This window comes from Palaemon carinicauda, chromosome 5 (genome assembly GCF_036898095.1).
Source record: "Palaemon carinicauda isolate YSFRI2023 chromosome 5, ASM3689809v2, whole genome shotgun sequence".
Lineage (NCBI taxonomy): Eukaryota > Metazoa > Arthropoda > Malacostraca > Decapoda > Palaemonidae > Palaemon > Palaemon carinicauda.
Genome location: NC_090729.1, coordinates 45,728,041 through 45,747,195, shown reverse-complemented (window position 1 = coordinate 45,747,195; position 19,155 = coordinate 45,728,041). Strand labels below are relative to the sequence as shown.

At 37.6% G+C, this 19,155-nt stretch overlaps 1 protein-coding gene across 1 annotated transcript; it reads right to left on the bottom strand.

The window, feature by feature from the left end:
• Nucleotides 1-8,436: 8,436 nt before the first annotated feature.
• LOC137641316 (uncharacterized) lies at nt 8,437-18,316 on the bottom strand. Its single transcript, XM_068373744.1, has 3 exons — nt 18,110-18,316; nt 9,763-15,815; nt 8,437-9,313 (listed from the first exon to the last, which is right to left on the bottom strand). Exon 2 carries the CDS (start codon nt 13,378-13,380, stop codon nt 11,578-11,580), a length of 1,803 nt encoding a protein of 600 aa, XP_068229845.1. The 5' UTR covers nt 13,381-15,815; nt 18,110-18,316; the 3' UTR covers nt 8,437-9,313; nt 9,763-11,577.
• Between the last annotated feature and the right edge of the window lie 839 nt (nt 18,317-19,155).

Here is a 19,155-nt window from a genome sequence, read left to right as displayed (position 1 = left end):
TATTACATAGGCCTAGATCGTGAACTTTACTAGATATCGGGGCTGAGTTGTTGTTTATTTATTTCAATATCACCAAAGCATCTTGCGATTTTTTCTTTCACATCATCATAAACCCATTCATATATTTATTTAGTTACAGTTTAATTGTGATCCATCCCCTAACCCTGGTAAGATTTCGTTTTAGAGTCTAATTAGTGGTGTCCATATAATACATGGAGATGTAAAAATGCGTTTCATCTGAAAATAGTTTGAACTTCACTGCATGCCTTTGCAGCATTTTTGAGAGACCAGTAGTATAGTTACAGAAAAAGATTGGGACATATGAAGAATAAAAGTTTCCAATTTGTACACAATAACTTCCGTCAACCACGTAGTATTTTATTCACCTAATAGGTTAGAAAAAGTTATAGGACTTGAGAGAGAGACTTTCATTTGCTATTCTCCACAAGCCATCGTAAGTCAGCTGCTTCCCCAATCAGTAAGGTAACAAAGTCGCAGAGTCTGACCAATTACATTATATAATATATACAAACTCGGATTACAGCCGAACGTTCCGAATGTTGTCCGAAAGGATGACCCAGATACTGAATCTGTGACTTCATCCGATATCGTCTCATAGACACGTAATTCTTGATCTATTTAACTGCCTTTGCTAATGTTAAAGGTTCTTTCCATGTGATCGTTTCTCCTCTTTTCCATATCCTCTTAGGATCTTAGATATGACACTTTTCAGTGATCATTTCAGTGATCATTTGAAAATTTATAACAAAAAGAAATTGACAAAATACAGGTTAAAGTATATACATATTTATATAATTTTCTTTTTTTTTCTCTGGGTCAAAATATTTCAGTTAATTTAGCCAAACTGAGTTACACATGTTAGTTCCATGAAGTACCATAAAAATAAAAATAAAAAAACTCTTACAAAAAAAAGAAATAACTATTTCTTATTTTTTTACCTGTTAAATTTTATAAAGAAATTCCTGGCCCACATCACTCTAAGGGAGTACACCCTGCCATACCGATACTGCACAACGACTTACCAAAAAGGTCCTCTAGGGAGAGAGGGCAGAAAAAGTTGATGTTACAAGACATAGGAACTCGCTGCACAGTAAGTGTGTGACATGGTGCATCATCTCACTGCGAGGTATAACGGAATTTTTTTCCAACTGTACGTAAAAAAAAAAATCCATTTGTCTCAGTAATATCGGGTATGTCTTCTGTAATTTAAGTCTTTCATCTCGTCAAGGGGTCCATACCAACTAGTTTAGCTTTTATCATTATTTCTTCTTTATATCAGTATTTCAAACCAATCGGACCACATAAGGAGATTTTTTTTTTTCAGATATAGGAGACAGTATTCTCCCTGAAACTCAGCAAGGCCTACAGAGATACGATATCTGTGAGCTCTTTTATGCCTATGATAATCCTTTACATTATTCTATTAATAGTAATAGCATAAATAAGTGTATGACGATTTTATAATAATAATAATAATAATAATAATAATGAAAATAATAATAAAAATAATAATAATAATAATAATAATAATAATAATAATAATAATAATAATAATAATAACGTTGATGATGATGATGATGATGATATTATTATTATTATTATTATTATTATTATTATTATTATTATTATTATTATTATTATTATTACATGCTAAGCTACAATCCTAGTTGGAAAAACAGGATGCTTTAAGCCCAGGGGCTCCAACAAGGAAAATATCCCAGTGAGGAAAGGAAAAATGGAAAAATTAAATATTAGAATAAATAGCTCCTATATCATTCAGCGCCTTAATTTACAGCAGAGTAACTGAAATTATCATTGCTCTGTCCGCTGACTTTCTAATGTTAGGGAGTTTATATTATGTATTTAAACTGCGCTTTGGACACATTTCTTTTTTTTTTCTTCTGGGGGGGGGGGCTGTTATTGAGACAACCAAAAACCTAACAGTCAAGCTCGAAAAAGATGATGGCTACCATCGTGTGTTTGCGGTGGCAGCTGGGGGCTCTTCCCCCATCACTACCGACTCCCCCGTGCCAAAGTGGAGTAGGAAAGGATGAAGAAGTCTAGATGCCTCACCTTGAGTAGCCATAGGAAGAAAAAAAAACAGCCTGGACCACCCAACTGGAAAAGGAACCAGTCCTTGAAACCCAAAGGGACAGTCAAGAAGAGATGGAGCACCACCTTGAAGAAGAAGAAGAAGAAGAAGAAGAAGAAGAAGAAGAAGACAGACAGACAGGAAACCACCGCTCATCCTTCCCAGCAATCATCTCCACAGCAGACCACCAGCAGCACGTTAACCCAGCCTACCCATCCGACCATATTCAAGCGCACTCCGAACACACACCTGAACATGACAATTCGTCCCAATCGCGTGAACAACTTATCATATCATCCTAGGACCATTAAACCAAAGAGAATTTTGGAGTAGCAAGACAACGTCTTACACCTCAACCCAGCCGATAAGCCAACTGCTATCATCATAATATATGAGCTTGACCTCCCATTTGAAGCTGTGCTCAACCACCCTTCCAATCTCTCTGTCAAGAGATGTTACGGGAAATCTGGAAGCAGATCCCACAAGCTGGAGGCAGTCATCAAGGGGTACCCTCTACACAGACGAGTACTTCCGAGAACCCCTCTGATCCTTCAGGTTTTAGAAGTTTGGGCAACAGAAGAGCCGCTGTTTAGGCTCGGAGGTCTTTGCAGTTTGCAGCAGCCCAGAGCACGATACAGCCAACTGCATTGCAAGGTTCAAGGCCAGACACCACACCATTGTCAAGTGGCCCAACAGCCAAGAACCTCACCATGCATGGGAAAAGAGATGTCCTGCAAGACTGCAGCACATCGCCGACCTCCATGGAGCTTACTGCCACTATCACATGCAGCCCCGTCAGCCATGTCGAAACTACCAACCTCCAACCTACTACACCCCTCCTTATACTAACTGCACTTCCCGAGCTAATCCTAATTTTTCCAGACATGTCATTCCTGAACTTTCCTTTCCAACACGTCCTCTCCTAGAACCAAAACCTCAGCGCCTTCCAAGACATCCTCCAAAGTCAAATAATCCCCCTACAATACTCCTTCCACACCCTCACCATTAAAATTCTCCACTCCTTCCATCCCTTCCACTTTTTCTCAGCAAATCCAACCACAACCATACCCTTTCTTCCCACGTACCTGAAACCCACACACCCATCACCTCCGATTGCTTAAGGGATTCTCCCAACATCCATAGTCACGGTCAGAACCCGTTAAAACGCATCACGCCCCTCCACTGCATCAGTACCACCCGCCACTGAATGGAACTATTACGACCCATCACTTGTCCCAGGGCTGCCTTTATAGCTGCCATCTTAAAATTCCTCAGTAATTTTTTAAAGTCATAAAAGATTAAGTTTTCTCAGCAGTCCCTTCATGATTTAGTTTTATATTACCACCCCCCAAGAACTTCAAGCTCTAGTCCTTTCATAGTCCCTCCAGAAAATAATCCTAACACATCCACACATAACAACGAAGATACGCCAAGCAACACTCAAGTGACGTACTTCAATGGAACGCCTGCAAACTCAGATAAAATTTCTCCTTCTTACAATCCCAAACTTCAGCGCAGAATCCAGACATCATTGTATTGCAAGAAACCACGTTAGAAAAATTATACCATTTTCATTCTTAGGATACAAAGTGTACACCACATATCTAACACCCACAACGAGAGCATTAACTACTCTTATCACGAATAGCATCCCCTCAAAAAGAGTACAAAGCATCGACTGTGTGACAGAGACAGAGATACTCAATGTTTAGATATCTCTGCTAGTCACAGCCCTCACAGTCCACAATCTCTACAAATCTCCACCTAAAAGCATCAATAAAGAGGGGCTCTTTGCCACCGCATCTAAGGATGACAAGATCATTGCAGGTGACTTCAGCGCTTGCCCTCCGTTTCTGTACTTATCATTAGCAACAAACAAGACAGGTAGACACTTGCATTCCCTATAGTAAGAATACCCTGACTTTACATTGCTTAACAATGTGTCATAAGCAATCCATCTATGGGGTGGTTGTCTAGACCTCATGTTCCTGTCAAGCACCATTCAAAGTGGTGGTAAATGGCAAATGCATCCTGTGGTAACAATGTGATCTCCTTGCCATAGAAATTGAACTCAAATTCAAGAAATACTGTCCTCTTTTTCCACCCCCGAAAAGGTGGAACCCAGACCTTTCAAACTAGACAAGATTTGCGACAGCTATAATAGAAGGGGCTCGAGAATATTTCAAGAACCCACACATTGATATCACCAATCTATCACTAGGCTTCAAAAGCAACTAGATGCCACTGCCAGTATGTCCATGCCTCAGAAAAAAAGATGTCAGAAGCAAAGCATGTACATGCCTGGTACTACAACAGCCGCATCAAGGAAATGAATGCAAGAATCAAGCGAAACAGAAAGCTCTTTCGAAGATACAATCCTGATGAACTTTATGATCTACTCATGGAAATCTCCAAACATTCCTTCCAGGTAACAGTGGAAGTGGAAACAGACAAATGGTACTCATGGTAACATGAAATCAACTTTAACACTATCTCTAGCAAAGATATGGGGTTGGTTCAACAAGATATCTGGGAAATACTGTACACCTAGAGTCACCCACCTGGACCCATTAACAGAAGCAAATAGAATGGCTAGCAACTTTGCCGACCAAGCTAAGGAGCAAATCTTCCTCTGCAACACAAAAACAGGCAGAGAACACTGCTCCCAATCAGGAATAACATAATAAAAGCCACCTGCAACATGAGAGATGACACCGAAAATCCCTACACAGTGTAAGAACTCAATACAGCTCTAGCAAAAGGCAGAAACGACACTGCCCCTGAAACCGATTTAATCACCTACAGTATGCTAAAGAACATGGGAAGCCCCGTAAGGTTGATGTACTTGCACTTAATCAACATAACACACACAGAATTACTCCGCCCAATAACATGGAAGCAACTGGACACAAAACCCATCCCAAACCAAGAACCAGACACCTACCGACCCATAGCTTTATTCAGCTACACCGAGAAAGTAGCTGAACGAATGGTACTCCACACTCTTCAATGGAAAATAGGCCCACTACATCACTGCCGTTATGCCTTCAGGAAAGGCACAGGCACTCAAGAATTTATAACCGATGTTCTTACAACAATCAACAGCAAAAAAGCCTTTTCCATCTTTCTCGATGTTGAGAAAGCATTTGAGCTAGACAGCTCCCTAGTCATCCTCTTCAAACTTGTTGAAAAAAGTCAACGGAAATTTTTGGGCCTGCACTCTGAACTACAGGCAGAAACGAGAAACCAGAGTCACCTTGCAAGGAAAAACCTCGGAATTCATCACATTACAAAATGGAGGGCCACAAAGGGTCTTACTAAGACCCTATTAGTCACCTTTCAAGGAAAAACCTCGGAATTCATCCCATTAGAAAATGGAGGGCCACAAAGGGGCATACTAAGCCCCTATCTGTTCAACCTACTTATGAAGAATCTAGCCACTCTAGACCTTCCAAAGCGAGTGGAAATCTTCATATACGCCTATGACATATGTAATATCATCCCACATAAAGCACTCGCACGATAAACCACCCAAAAGGCATTGGACATAATCCAGGCTAAATGCAAAGACCTTGGTCTAAAGATCAACACTAACAAAACCAAAACCATGGCCAAACAACACACACAAAACCCTCAGAATTTCACTCTAATGGGTGAACCCCTTGAATGGATGAGTCAATTCATGTATCTAGGAGAAATTACCGACAAACCTATATCACTAGCTAACCACCTTAGAGACAAAACCAAAATTCGTGTCTCAGCCATGAAACGAATGACCTCCGTCAAACAAGGAGTATCAAACAGCCTCCTAAGCCTATTTTGCGTTCAAGCACCTACACTCACCTCACTGACTAAAACTCAAATAGTTTCCCTAGAAATGGTACAAAACTATGCCTTGATACTCATCAGCAGTTCTCTAATGCGGACCCAACTCTGCTAGTTAAGAGCCGAAACTAATCTAGTTTCCATTTCAGCTAGGATTGACATCACAAACTGTAGTATCATATTCAAGTCAATCAAAGCAGACATAAATTCCCCTCAGAATAATATACTTAGAAGACTTCTCCCTCTGGTGGAAGAGATAGACCCGTAAAATTCACATGCAAAGAGATTGGTGGACACATTTAGAAGACCGCAAATTAAAAATTAAGTCCACAAGATCGAGAGGCAACAAAAGTACGATGGGTACAGCACTCCCGCCTCGTGGTCTCCAAAACCTATCCAGTACAACTTCACTATCCTTCCAGCAGCAAACAAAGCTCTCTGCCCAACAGAGCAGCACACAGAAGTAGCTAAAAATGCAATCAGCAACACCTCAGCTCCCAACATCTACTATACTGATGAATCACTTGACTGTGGCATTCTTGCAGCAGTAGCTGTAGTCGTTTCTCCATCAGGCTATAGAGAGAATTAGAGGATTTCTAACTATACCTCCGCGCTACAAAACTAGCTAGTAGCAATTTCAGAGCCCTAAAACGTTCTGCCTATCTACAATCAGGAAACACGAATATTCATACCGATACGAGAAGAGCCATTCAGGCTCTCAGCAGCATAGAACCTACTGAAAATGTCTACCTTATCACAGCAATACAGTATTTAGCCTTAGCTTACCAAAGCAACAACCGGCAAGTAACTCAAGTAGCCCAAGTCACACCCGAATCACTTACAATGATGAAGCCAATTACCTAGCCAAATCTGTCCTAATGTGCCAGACAATAAGCATCACAGTTCAACCTTTACTGAAAATTATCAAGAATCGAATGGCAGCCTTTTGCAACAACCAAAAGCTTACTGAAGTAAGGCGAGCCATCCTTGATGGATGAAGATCAGCAAAAGGGTACATCGAAGCGACGAAGATCAGCAAAAGGGTACATCGAATCGACAAGTCTGGTACCATATCAACTTGCAAGAGAAATAACCTGTCGTTGTAATTATCATTTGCAGACTGACGGTACCTGCAACAGCCGTTGTTAAACACATAATTGCTGATGTTTATACATTCTAAGCGTTTTTCCACAGCTACCGTCCACCAAGATAGCGTAGTAGCAGCAATAGCTTAAAATCTAAACAACCCTTTAACCTCTTTTTAGCTCTTCTTCCACTTGCCATCTCTCCTATACTTTTTAAGCTTAGAAATCGATCTTAACCAAGCAGCACATAGACGTCCCAATGACCACAATGATAAGTGAAATTTATTCGATTTGTTTGTGTTCTAGTATTTTCAGGTACAGGAATGTTTATTCCACCCTTTCTCTACTACTCACATCCGCCAACCAATCCCCTTTTTCACTTCTCTCCAACTTAGCTGAAACTTCATTCTGTTAGTAATTCTAAAAACTTAAGCTTAAGCCAGTAAGGAAGTTTTTTACTTCTCCTATACAAACATCAACTGAACCTTTCGAATTTTCGAACTTTCGAAGCTCTCCAACTCATCGGGACTTACTGCTGTTCCTCTTTCTCTCTAACTAAATAACGGGAGCCAGTGGGCTCTCTTAAGGAGGATGCCTCCTCCCCTCCGTCACCTTCTCCTTTTTCCAAAATGAGACAGAGGTGCCTCTAAAATAAGCAAAGAAATCCTGGCTTATTATTATCCCTGACCCACATCTTGTCCTAAAAAACAGGTTACAGATCATCCCGCAACCAAATCACCTACTACCCCCCAAAAAAAACCAAACACCTACGAGCTGCAAGTGTGCAAGAGCACGTGCCTGGCCGTAAGGGTAAGTCAATCTGAAAAAAAAAACAAAATCCTATATAAACTATATAAACTTTAACAAAACAAGAGGTGGAGAAATTACATAGAATAGTGTGCCCGAGTCAACCCTCAACGAAGAGAACTCTAACCCCGGACAGTGGAAGGCCATGGTACATAGGCTATGGTACAACCAAGACTAGGTAACAATGGTTTAATTTGGGAGTTTTTTCCTAGAAGAGCTGCTTACCATAGATAAAAGTGTATCTTCTACCCTTTCCAGAGAAAAATGACCACTGAAAAATTACAGTGCAGTAACCCCTTGGGTGAATAAGAATTGTTGGGTAATCTCAGCCCTGTCAGGTATACGAGGACAGAGGAGAATATGTAAAGAATAGCCCAGAATATTCGGTGTATGTTTAGGCAAAGTTAAATGAACCGAAACCAGAGAGAGTGATTCAATGTAGCACCGTGTGGCCAGTCAAAACATGCCGTAACTCTCTAGTGGTAGTATCTCAACCAGTGGCTGGTGCCTTGTCATGCCTACTACCTATATAATAATAATAATAATAATAATAATAATACTACAGAGAATATTAGGAGTACACACATCGTGCAAAAAACCCTTTAATGTTCAGCAGTGTATATAATTTTTGCCAGGTCTAATTTTCTTTATTATAAATAACAAGGTTTTCTTTTTTCTCATGCGGAGGCCAAACAAGGAACAATGCCGCATACTTATTTCTTGTGGTAAAATAGGGAGAATTCCATTTTTGGCTTTTGAGTTAAAATCGATATGTTAATGTAACATTAATAGTAATGTACCGTACAAGAAAAAGAGTTAAATTCAATAAAGTATTATTTTGCATAGCAAATGAACCAGGTGGGTAAAATGAGATATATTAAATTTAATACAAGATTTCAGATAAAAATAAACACCTGAATAAAAGAGAAAATATTCACACTAAAGCATTAAGAAAACATAAATTCATGCAAACAGGAAAGTAATGTTTAATTCTTTTAACACCAGAAATTCTTATTGATATTCAATCTCCTTTCCATAAAGAAGGGCTCTGAAATTAAGACATTCGCAGTGTTTCAGCATTTTTTTCTTTTCATCTCATAATTCAGATATCGTTGACATATATAAGTAAAATTTATTTTTTACTGTGTTTTTTATGTAAAAAAATTAGCCGTTATTATATATCAAAACAACTAACTCGAGAATTCAATGCACGTTTGCTTCGGTATTTTTGGCCTCATAGCAATCTACAGCGGAAAATGGGGGGGTGGTCTACGTATGTAAATATAAAATCAATATGTAATGACCACGATCATATCATTAAACCTTGCATTTTAGACATTTATGAATACAATTTAAAATTATATAAATTTCACTGTAGCAGCTGGTGGTGGAATGACGTAAACGAGTCTTCGAAATGCACTATTATAAGAGATTTTAAGGTTCACAACTGCGAGGGCTTAACCTTCTTCCTTTCACTCATCCGCTAAAAAATACAAAGTAAAGGAGAATCAACCACGGGAAAAATCAGAACAATAAATACAACACTAACAAAAAGTAACTAAAATAAATCAACAAATATTCAACACTAATCAAAATATCAATTACTGTAATCGCCTGACTAAAATCTACAATTTTCATATAAATCAAAATCTTAAATCAACGAATCACCGAAAACAACAATTAACTAATTACGAAATCACTCACGTAAATATTTGCTCAAATCACCACTAAATCACAACAGCTCTCAAATTATCAGTAAAACTGGCAAATTTAACGAGTTGTCAAATACTTAAATAAATTTATAGACTGCATAGAAATCACAGGTTCAATCTAGTAAGAATTTAATTAATTAAAATACTTGAAATTATTCTCAAAACACTGGCATATAGAATATGTAACACAAGAACAAGCATTAAAGCCCCTTATGCTTACCCTGTTGCGATAACAGTTCTGGCGAGTATGGAAAAAATCATTCAACAGACGATCATCGCTAAGCAGCGTCCGGATCCCATCCTCGATGAATTAGTGTGTAATTATTTCCATGGTAGAGGAAAAATCCATAATAGTTAATCCAGCGTGTGTATAAATCCTAAAATCCACTTGAATAATGAGAGAGAGGGAAAGAGCTGCTCCTCCTCACTCCCGTGTAAGGTTGCTGAAGACTGTGTCTGTGTGAAAAAACTTCACAACGACGTTAACGGCAGGCAGATATAACTGGATGTAACTACTGTATAGTAGTTACTATCTAAAAGCAAAGGGGCAATTAGCGACACTTCTGTATGCCAAATGTATCAATACTCGACTATTCAAATTAATAATTTGAAGTTTTTTCAATCTGCCCCCCGCGGATTTAAATTTAATTTCTATACAAGACCAGATTGAGCTAGCTGCTTATTCTTATCAGAACAAATCAAAGCAGCCCCCCGTTGAATTATTGCAATATTGTCATTAGAAACAACATTAGAATCACTCTGAGGTACACGATTTAAATCTAACTGATCAATATGAGAATCACTTAACCCATCACCTTTAACCAAAAGAATAACAGACGATATATCCCTAAAAACAACACTTTTATTACCCTTGACCAATTGTACTTGAACAGCCTCACCAAGAGAATTATAAATAACATAAAGAACTCTAGCTAAAGGGTAATTGGGAGCCTTAACCATTGAATCTTTTATCAAGACACTGGCACCTTTTGATATTTTAACGTGCTCCCTAGGGTAATATTTACCTCTGTATTTAGTTGCCTGATCTTGCAATCCAAATAAAAATTCATCGTGATAACTATTACGCAATTTCTCTTTAATATGAATTGAACGCCGAAAGTCCTTACCCAAGTCTGAAGAGTCATAATCATCAAGTTGACCTTCGTGATATATACATTCCATAACCTGTGTATCATATCCAAATTTCAAAAACTCTGGTGACAGCACCTGAAAATCATCATTCACATTCTGTTCCCTGAATGCACCAAGTTCAGAAATGGGTTTCTTATTAGCGTAACATATGCATTGTTTAATTACATGAGAAAATTCCAGAAAATCTAGAATATTATTATGGATTGCTCCCTGTATTAACTTTCTTACCAGACCAACTCCGGACTCTATGATACCTCCAATACCACGATTCAGAGAACCACGAGGATACTGTGAAAATTCAGTGACATCGACACCCCTCTGACTGAAGAATTCCTGCACCTCACTTGCTTTCAGACATTCCTCAATCCATGTGAATGTACCACCAAGATTTGAGCCAGAATCTGAAAATACTTTGTTAGGCAAACCATAGTTGTAAACATGATTTTGAAAAGCCAATAAAAATCCTTTAGAATCAGCTGAAGTCACTATTTCAACATTAATCATGTGAGACCAAATACATTTAAAAATTACCCCATAGGTTTTAACTTTTGTCACTTCCATACCTTGTGAAATATGGTCCAAAGTAATCAATGAAACATACAGAAAAAAACCTCTTTATGGGATTCACATTCCACTCTCTATAGTCATTAGCATTAACTTTAACTGGTCTACTATTAAAACGTTTACAGTCTTAACATTCATTCACAACCTTCTTAACTGTTGAAAATCCCTTGAGCAGAAAAAATGCCGGTTTCAATTTATGTAGCACAAAGTAAGTACCTGAGTGATTAAACTTCACGTGAGTGTCCATTATCAGTATTCTACCGAAATCGGTATTATTACTAATGAGTATTGGAGTTCTCGACATCATACCTTTAGACATCTATCCCATTTTACATTTTACTCTAAGAATACCATCAGAGTCACAAAATACATTCATTCTACTAACTAGCTCAGGAATAGACTTTTTTGCTTTCCGTTTTGAAGTGAAAATTTCTTGTAAATCTGGAAAGCAATTCTGTTGATCAAGCTTTAGCAAATCATTACTGCATTTTTTATAGCTTGCATCTAATAAGGCAATTGACTGCTGGCTCTTAGAATTTATTCTTAATCTTAATTTGTTTATGAAAAGCTTAACTTTCATTAGTACTTTAATTGCTTTGTCAAGTGAAGAACACTTAGTTAAATCAACAACTGTACCAACTGACATATCTTCAACACTTGCCTTATTTACAACCAGCTTAGGTATATCCACATCATTAATCATGCCTGGATTAGGAATTACAAGCCATTCTAGTAAATTTAAATCTTCCCGTAACATCTTGGGTCCGGTCAAGTAACAAGAGTTTCTTAACTTTGAGAAAGATACTAATCTAGTCGTGAAATCTGCAGCATTTTCATTTGATCCTACGTGAGCTAACTTCACCGAGTGTGTAGACTTACAGAGGTCGACAATATTTGCGATTCTATTATTTACATATACACTTCTCTTTTGAAGCTTTGTTCTCAAGTTCTCATAATCAGCTAGCCAACTTAAGGCAATCGTAGAATCTGAAAACAACATTATGTCATTAACTGCAATAGGCACAATACAAGAAGTGAGCATTTTATACAGATCAAAAGCCCTTTGCAATGCATACTCTACTGCATTGAGTTCGAGTACAGGCATAGTTTGCCCTTTCAGATTTTTATTTAGAACCTGATTATGGGCAGATACGAAGGATACCAACTTTGAATCTCTCTCCTGCAAGTAAATAACACATCCAATAAAGTTTTTACTCGCATCACTCATTACAATTATATCAAAATTAGACTTTCTGCTACCCATATATCTTGGTATCTCTAGCCTTTCACCATTATTGAATTGTGAAGCTATGTTTCTCCATTCATTTAGCTGAGCACCATGAAGAGAAGTATCCCATTTATCTACATAATCAGACTGTAATTGCCTGAGGAAGATCTTACATCTGTTTAAAACAGGCAAGTTAGCATTATTCAAATCAAATATACTCATTACTGAACTCAAAATTTGCCTAGGAGTATTGGCTTCAACATTTAATTTAACACATGTGGCCTTAAGTACATCATTATATCTGTCCCAGCACATGCCAAGAATTTTAACCTCTTGTGGAGTCTCTGTGCCAACTTTACAGTCAATGTCACGCTGAAATTGAGAATAATTAGTAACATACTGCTGCAATGGAAATTTATGCTGCTCAAATATTGTACTGGTTTCCCTGTGAACCATTTCAACTTCATCTTCATCTGCACAACCAATCAGAAAATTATCAACATAACTGCCTTGGAAGATTCTTTTTTTCAATTCCTGAATTTCTTCAGTATCACCATCTGTCTCCAATATTAGCATTTTATAAAGACAGCACTGCAACAGATATGGAGAAACAGACATCCCAAATACTACTCGCTTTGAGCGATACACAATTGGTGTAAAATCTCTAGATTCAACATCCTTAAACCAATAAAAGAGAAATTTTGAGGAATTCTCATCATCAATGGCCAATCTGTGAAAGGCTTTTGAAATATCAAATCCAAGTATAAACTTGTCAAACCTCATCATTGTCAATGCATCACTTATTTTAAAATTCTTGTTATAACCTGGGTGAATACATTGATTCAGACTAATGCCTTCACTGCCATCATGTCTTTTTTCTGCAAGATTCGCCATGTAAATAACTCTTACTTTCGTAGTATCTCTTTCTTCTTTAATTACAGGACTGTGGCTAATGAAGAAATATTTTGGAAATTTCCTTTTATATTCTTCAAAATCTTCAACTTTTTCAATGATTCCCAAATCAATTTGTGACTGGAAAACTTCATCAACTCACTTTAGAACATTACTGTTCATGTATTTCTTCTTCAGACTGCACAGAACCTTGAAAGCAAGTCTCTCATTTGATCCAAGAAGATCTTTATATCTAGTCAACCAAGGAATTGGTACGACATAAAATTTTTCAGAATCTCTGTATATGTTGCATAAAATAAAATCCGTCACTTCTTGCTCAGTTTCATTAGTAACAAATTCAATAGAATCCTCTTCCTCCATATTTATGAATATTTTACAATCATGACCCAACTGAGAATAATCCGCAACCTCTGCTATATCTGGCAGGCTTTCAAAATTATATATTCCATCAAGTGTTGGCACTTCATAGTCAAATCCATCAGAATCAATCTCCATAGTGCCAATGTATGAAGTAGTAGATTTTGTTTCTTCAGAAATCTTCCTATGAGACATCAAAGATGTATCTACTGCATCGGAAAGATTCTTTATCCAGTCAGAAATAGAACCAATTAATATTAGTTTATCATAAATTTTGTAAAAAGAAGTCAGTCTGTCTTTTTGACCTAGTACTCCACTCTCCATGCTCATCACACAATGCCAATCCTTTGCACCTATCAGTAGCTTTATATCATCAATGTCATGAATTCTGTTTACATCATTGAATTTATCATAAGCAACCTCTTTACCATTCTGCCTTAGCAGTTCTATTAATTTATACATATGAGGAGCTTTCATCTGAATCTTAATCTTAGGAATACAAATACAAGTAATTTCATAACTTGCATCACCAATCTTAAAAGGAAAACTCACTGACTTCGTACAAATCTTTTGATTAGTATTAATCCCCTTGATAATCAAATGTATCTTAGGATCTACTACCTTTAAGTTCAAAAAATCTGCTAAACTTTCCTCAATAAAGGAATTCTGGCTACCCGAATCCAAAACTGTATCCACTTTTACACGATCATGTTCAGTCGTCACTGTTAGTAATGGTAATAAAGAATCAACAATATCCAAATGACTAGATGCTGTAACAGTTGATGGTATTTCATTAACACACTCGACAACATTAACCACCTTTGTGGTAGTTTGCTTACTATTACTAGAATCTGTTGGCTTCAAACTACAGTTACTACACAAAAAACTCGTGTGTTTACCCTTTTTGCATTTGAAGCATACACCTGACGTTTGAAATCTGCACTCATTACTATTATGACCTGCCTTTAAGCATTTAAAGCACTTGTGCAATTCTTTTAATCGCTTTATTTTATCAGATACTTGCAAGTACTTTGTACAACTGGCAATTTTGTGATCTTTAGCATTACAAAGTATACATAAACTCCTGGTTAAACTAGTATTCAAACTAGTAGCCAAAACTGCGGTTTTACATGGACTTTCTTTACTAATGTTTAATTGAGCGTTATACCTGCTGCAAGCTTCCAAAAATTTACCAGTGACCTCATCTAAAGTAGGATGAGCCTTATTTGTGATCGCAACTATGATATCTTGAAATTTAGTAGGCAACGAAGACCACAAAAAATAAAGCATAACAGTGTCCAAATCAATAGCATTATCTATCACTGCATCAATCAGCTTCTTAATATGAGCATAAAAAATATATGGATCATCCTTGCCCCAAACAAACCTCAAGTCAGTTAACTCTTTAATGAGGACAAACTTCTGAGGCATTTCATCAGCAAATGCTGCGATCAAAGTTTGTTTAGCCTGACCAAAAGTTTGCTGGGACACCTTTATAGAACTAATCATAGCCTTTGCTCTACTATGACATTGCTGCTCAAGTAAATTATACCTCTCGACTTCATTTAAATTATACGGAGCAGTCAAGTGTTCAAAAACTTCAAAAAAAATCGCTTACATGTAAATTTATCTTCCTTAGAATCTGCATAATACCGAGGCAAATTCAACTTGGGCAAATCAATTTTAGTTCTGCAAGGAGTTTTATTATCAATCTGTACGGAGAGATTATCAAGTCGAGATTGCATTTTGTTTGACAGCAATTTAATTTTACGATGATATTCCTCACATTCAGAATCCTGCCTATCCAAATCCTCCTGCGGAACCAAGGAGTCCAGTCTAACTTAAGTCAAAATCAAATCATCCAAGGTCTGCAATCTTTGACTGTACTCACTCAGAAAACTCAATTCTGTTTGCAATTCAGCTTTATCTAAAGAATCAACAGCATTACACAATTTATTATATAATACACTAACCTTACGGCGTATAGTAGTACGTTCACGCTTTTCCGATTCCGTCATCGGTAATTGTGTAGGAGACCTCCGCGCTCGATTTAAAAGTTTCTAAAAGTAGAAAACGAAAGAAAACAGTAAATTAGAGCTACAGTTACCTTGAAACTGCGAGATAATCTTCCTAAAACCACCTAACTCTTACACAGAAAATGTAAGCATAAACCTACTACTACAATTATGGGGGACCCCAGTGGGAAGCGGGGTTTTTGGGTGGGGGGAGGAGGAGAAAAGTGATTTTTGGGGCACTACCGAACCTAATACAACTACCTACCCTACCCTGGGGGCCATGTACCCCTACCTAGGCCTCCCGGGGGGGGCTCCGCCCCCCCTGCAACGCCCCCTTAAGGCCACAGTAATTTTCAGGGCACCACCGAACCTAAGACACCCACCTAACCTAGCCTATGGGGCCCTGTACCCCTACCTAGGCCTACCGGGGGGGGGGGGGGGGGGGCTCGGCCCCCCCTGCGACCCCCCCTTAAGGCCACAGTAACTTCCAGGGCACCACCGAACCTAAGACACCCACCTAACCTAGCCTATGGGGCCCTGTACCCCTACCTAGGCCTACCGGGGGGGGGTCATAGTGCACTAGTTTGTCTGCGGATTATAGTGGTTACAGGGCTCATTTGAGCAAAAATAAGACACAGTCAACAATAACAACAGACTTAGAAAATTCAGGGAAGACAAGAGTAGCGTGAGTTTGATCGTCGATATTTCTACTATTAATGAGGTTACACAACGTTAACGTAAACTGCAAACTACCACATACCTTACTGTTATGGTGTAGGTGGATACAAATCTGCTGCTGCCAGGAGGATACTAATTTGTTGTAATCTATACGGCACACATTTTCACAATTAGGGCACTTTTTCTCTGCCAAAATCAAACCATGACGTTGAGCAAATGCAATTAGCAAATCAACTTTCCCTGAATAATGTACACAAAAATCCCCATAAGAAATAAAGCAATTGTCACAAGTGACACAGTCGGAACGGGATGAAGGTCCTGCTAATTGCTCCATACTTCACGGAAAAATGAGCTTTTCCGTTTGAAGGGAGATCCGAGACGTGCAAAAATATTCCTCCGCGGAACTTCACGTAAACTGTGGTAACTGGTGGAAAAATAGCAGGGATAAGTGAAGTAATAAGTGTCAGCATTGGCTAGATTTGTAAAAACCGCCATGATTGGTTTTCAAACAGTGTGACGTCAAGAAAACACCTGTTATTGGTTAGAATAGCATTGAGAACTAGTCTGCCATATGCAGTAAGGCGGTGAAACAGCTCATTTTAGCCAAGACATCACACAGTAAACAAAAACAAACACTTAGAAAAAATCCAAGTGAAACATAACTATACACACGAATATCTTCGTTAAATAGAAGCTGCTCATATATTGACTATTATATAAGCGTTCTATATGATATAATAGTGAATTGTAGGTGTTTAAATTCTTCAAGATCTTCCGCGGAGCTCTCCTACACATTTACCCCGTCATCTTTAACTAACAGACAATACACCTCAAATAAATCAACTTTCAAATAAAAAACTAACACGTAAACGCGAGAGGAGGGGGACCCGGACACCGCCCAACTAGAAACGACCAACATTCCACACCAGTGCTTAAAAATATTAATCCAAAAGTTCGAAGGACCAAGCGGAAAATGGGGGGGGGGGGGGGGTCTACGTATGTAAATATAAAATCAATATGTAATGACCACGATCATATCATTAAACCTTGCATTTTAGACATTTATGAATACATAATTTAAAATTATATAAATTTCACTGTAGCAGCTGGTGGTGGAATGACGTAAACGAGTCTTCGAAATGCACTATTATACGAGATTTTAAGGTTCACAACTGCGAGGGCTTAACCTTCTTCCTTTCACTCATCCGCTAAAAAATACAAAGTAAAGGCGAATCAACCACAGGAAAAATCAGAACAATAGATACAACACTAACAAAAAGTAACTAAAATAAATCAACAAATATTCAACACTAATCAAAATATCAATTACTGTAATCGCCTGACTAAAATCTACAATTGTCATATAAATCAAAATCTTGAAATCAACGAATCACCGAAAACAGCAATTAACTAATCACGAAATCACTCACGTAAATATTTGCTCAAATCACCACTAAATCACAACAGCTCTCAAATTATCAGTAAAACAACTAGCAAATTTAACGAGTTGTCAAATACTTAAATAAATTTATAGACTGCATAGAAAACACAGGTTCAATCTAGTAAGAATTTAATTAATTAAAATACTTGAAATTATTCTCAAAACACTAGCATATAGAATATGTAACGCAAGAACAAGCATTAAAGCCCCTTATGCTTACCCTGTTGCGATAACAGTTCTGGCGAGTATGGAAAAAATCATTCAACAGGCGATCATCGCTAAGCAGCGTCCGGATCCCATCCTCGATGAATTAGTGTGTAATTATTTCCATGGTAGAGGAAAAATCCATAATAGTTAATCCAGCGTGTGTATAAATCCTAAAATCCACTTGAATAATGAGAGAGAGGGAAAAAGCTGCTCCTCCTCACTCCCGTGTAAGGTTGCTGAAGACTGTGTCTGTGTGAAAAAACTTCACAACGACGTTAACGGCAGGCAGATATAACTGGATATAACTACTGTATAGTGGTTACTATCTAAAAGCAAAGGGGCAATTAGCGACACTTCTGTATGCCAAATGTATCAATACTTAACTATTCGAATTAATAATTTGAAGTTTTTTCAATTTTACATGTCCGTCTCATCAAATAAGCAACATGGGCAATATATTCTTTCGAAGAAGAATAGGAATTGAGGAATTCAGATGCCTCTCCTATCCCGTTTAATTTTCCTAAATTGATGGCAAAATATGATCCGAAATACATTCGACAAGTGATACTCGTAAGATAATCGAAGTTATTGGGTATACTCATCAATGTTAAGTTACATGCATCTCGTTACGAGTTTTCTAGCCATCCAATAACATAAAATCATTTTATTCATTCGTAAGTCTTTTTATAATATAGTTAATCACTTGCCACCATTAAAATTTTCAGTGTTCTTAATTATATATCGTTCTTTCTCACAATGCTGCAAGAAATAAAATACCGTATTTTAACTGCAAATATTTTCTGTATAATATTCCTAATGTCTAAATAAGTTTTAACCCTTTAGTATTAATATTACATTTCCGTCTAAAAAGCTGCTTTCAAATTTGATAAAGAGTATTCAAAGGCAGTTCGTTCCTTCTACCAATGATAGATAGCCCTTTTTTCCTTTTAAAAAGAGTAGTCTAAGTGGAAGTTATCAATCTAGCCTTTCAAAAGCTTTCATACTGTCATTTAAATAGCCTAAATAGGAGCTCTGGCTGTTATTTATTATGGTATTTCG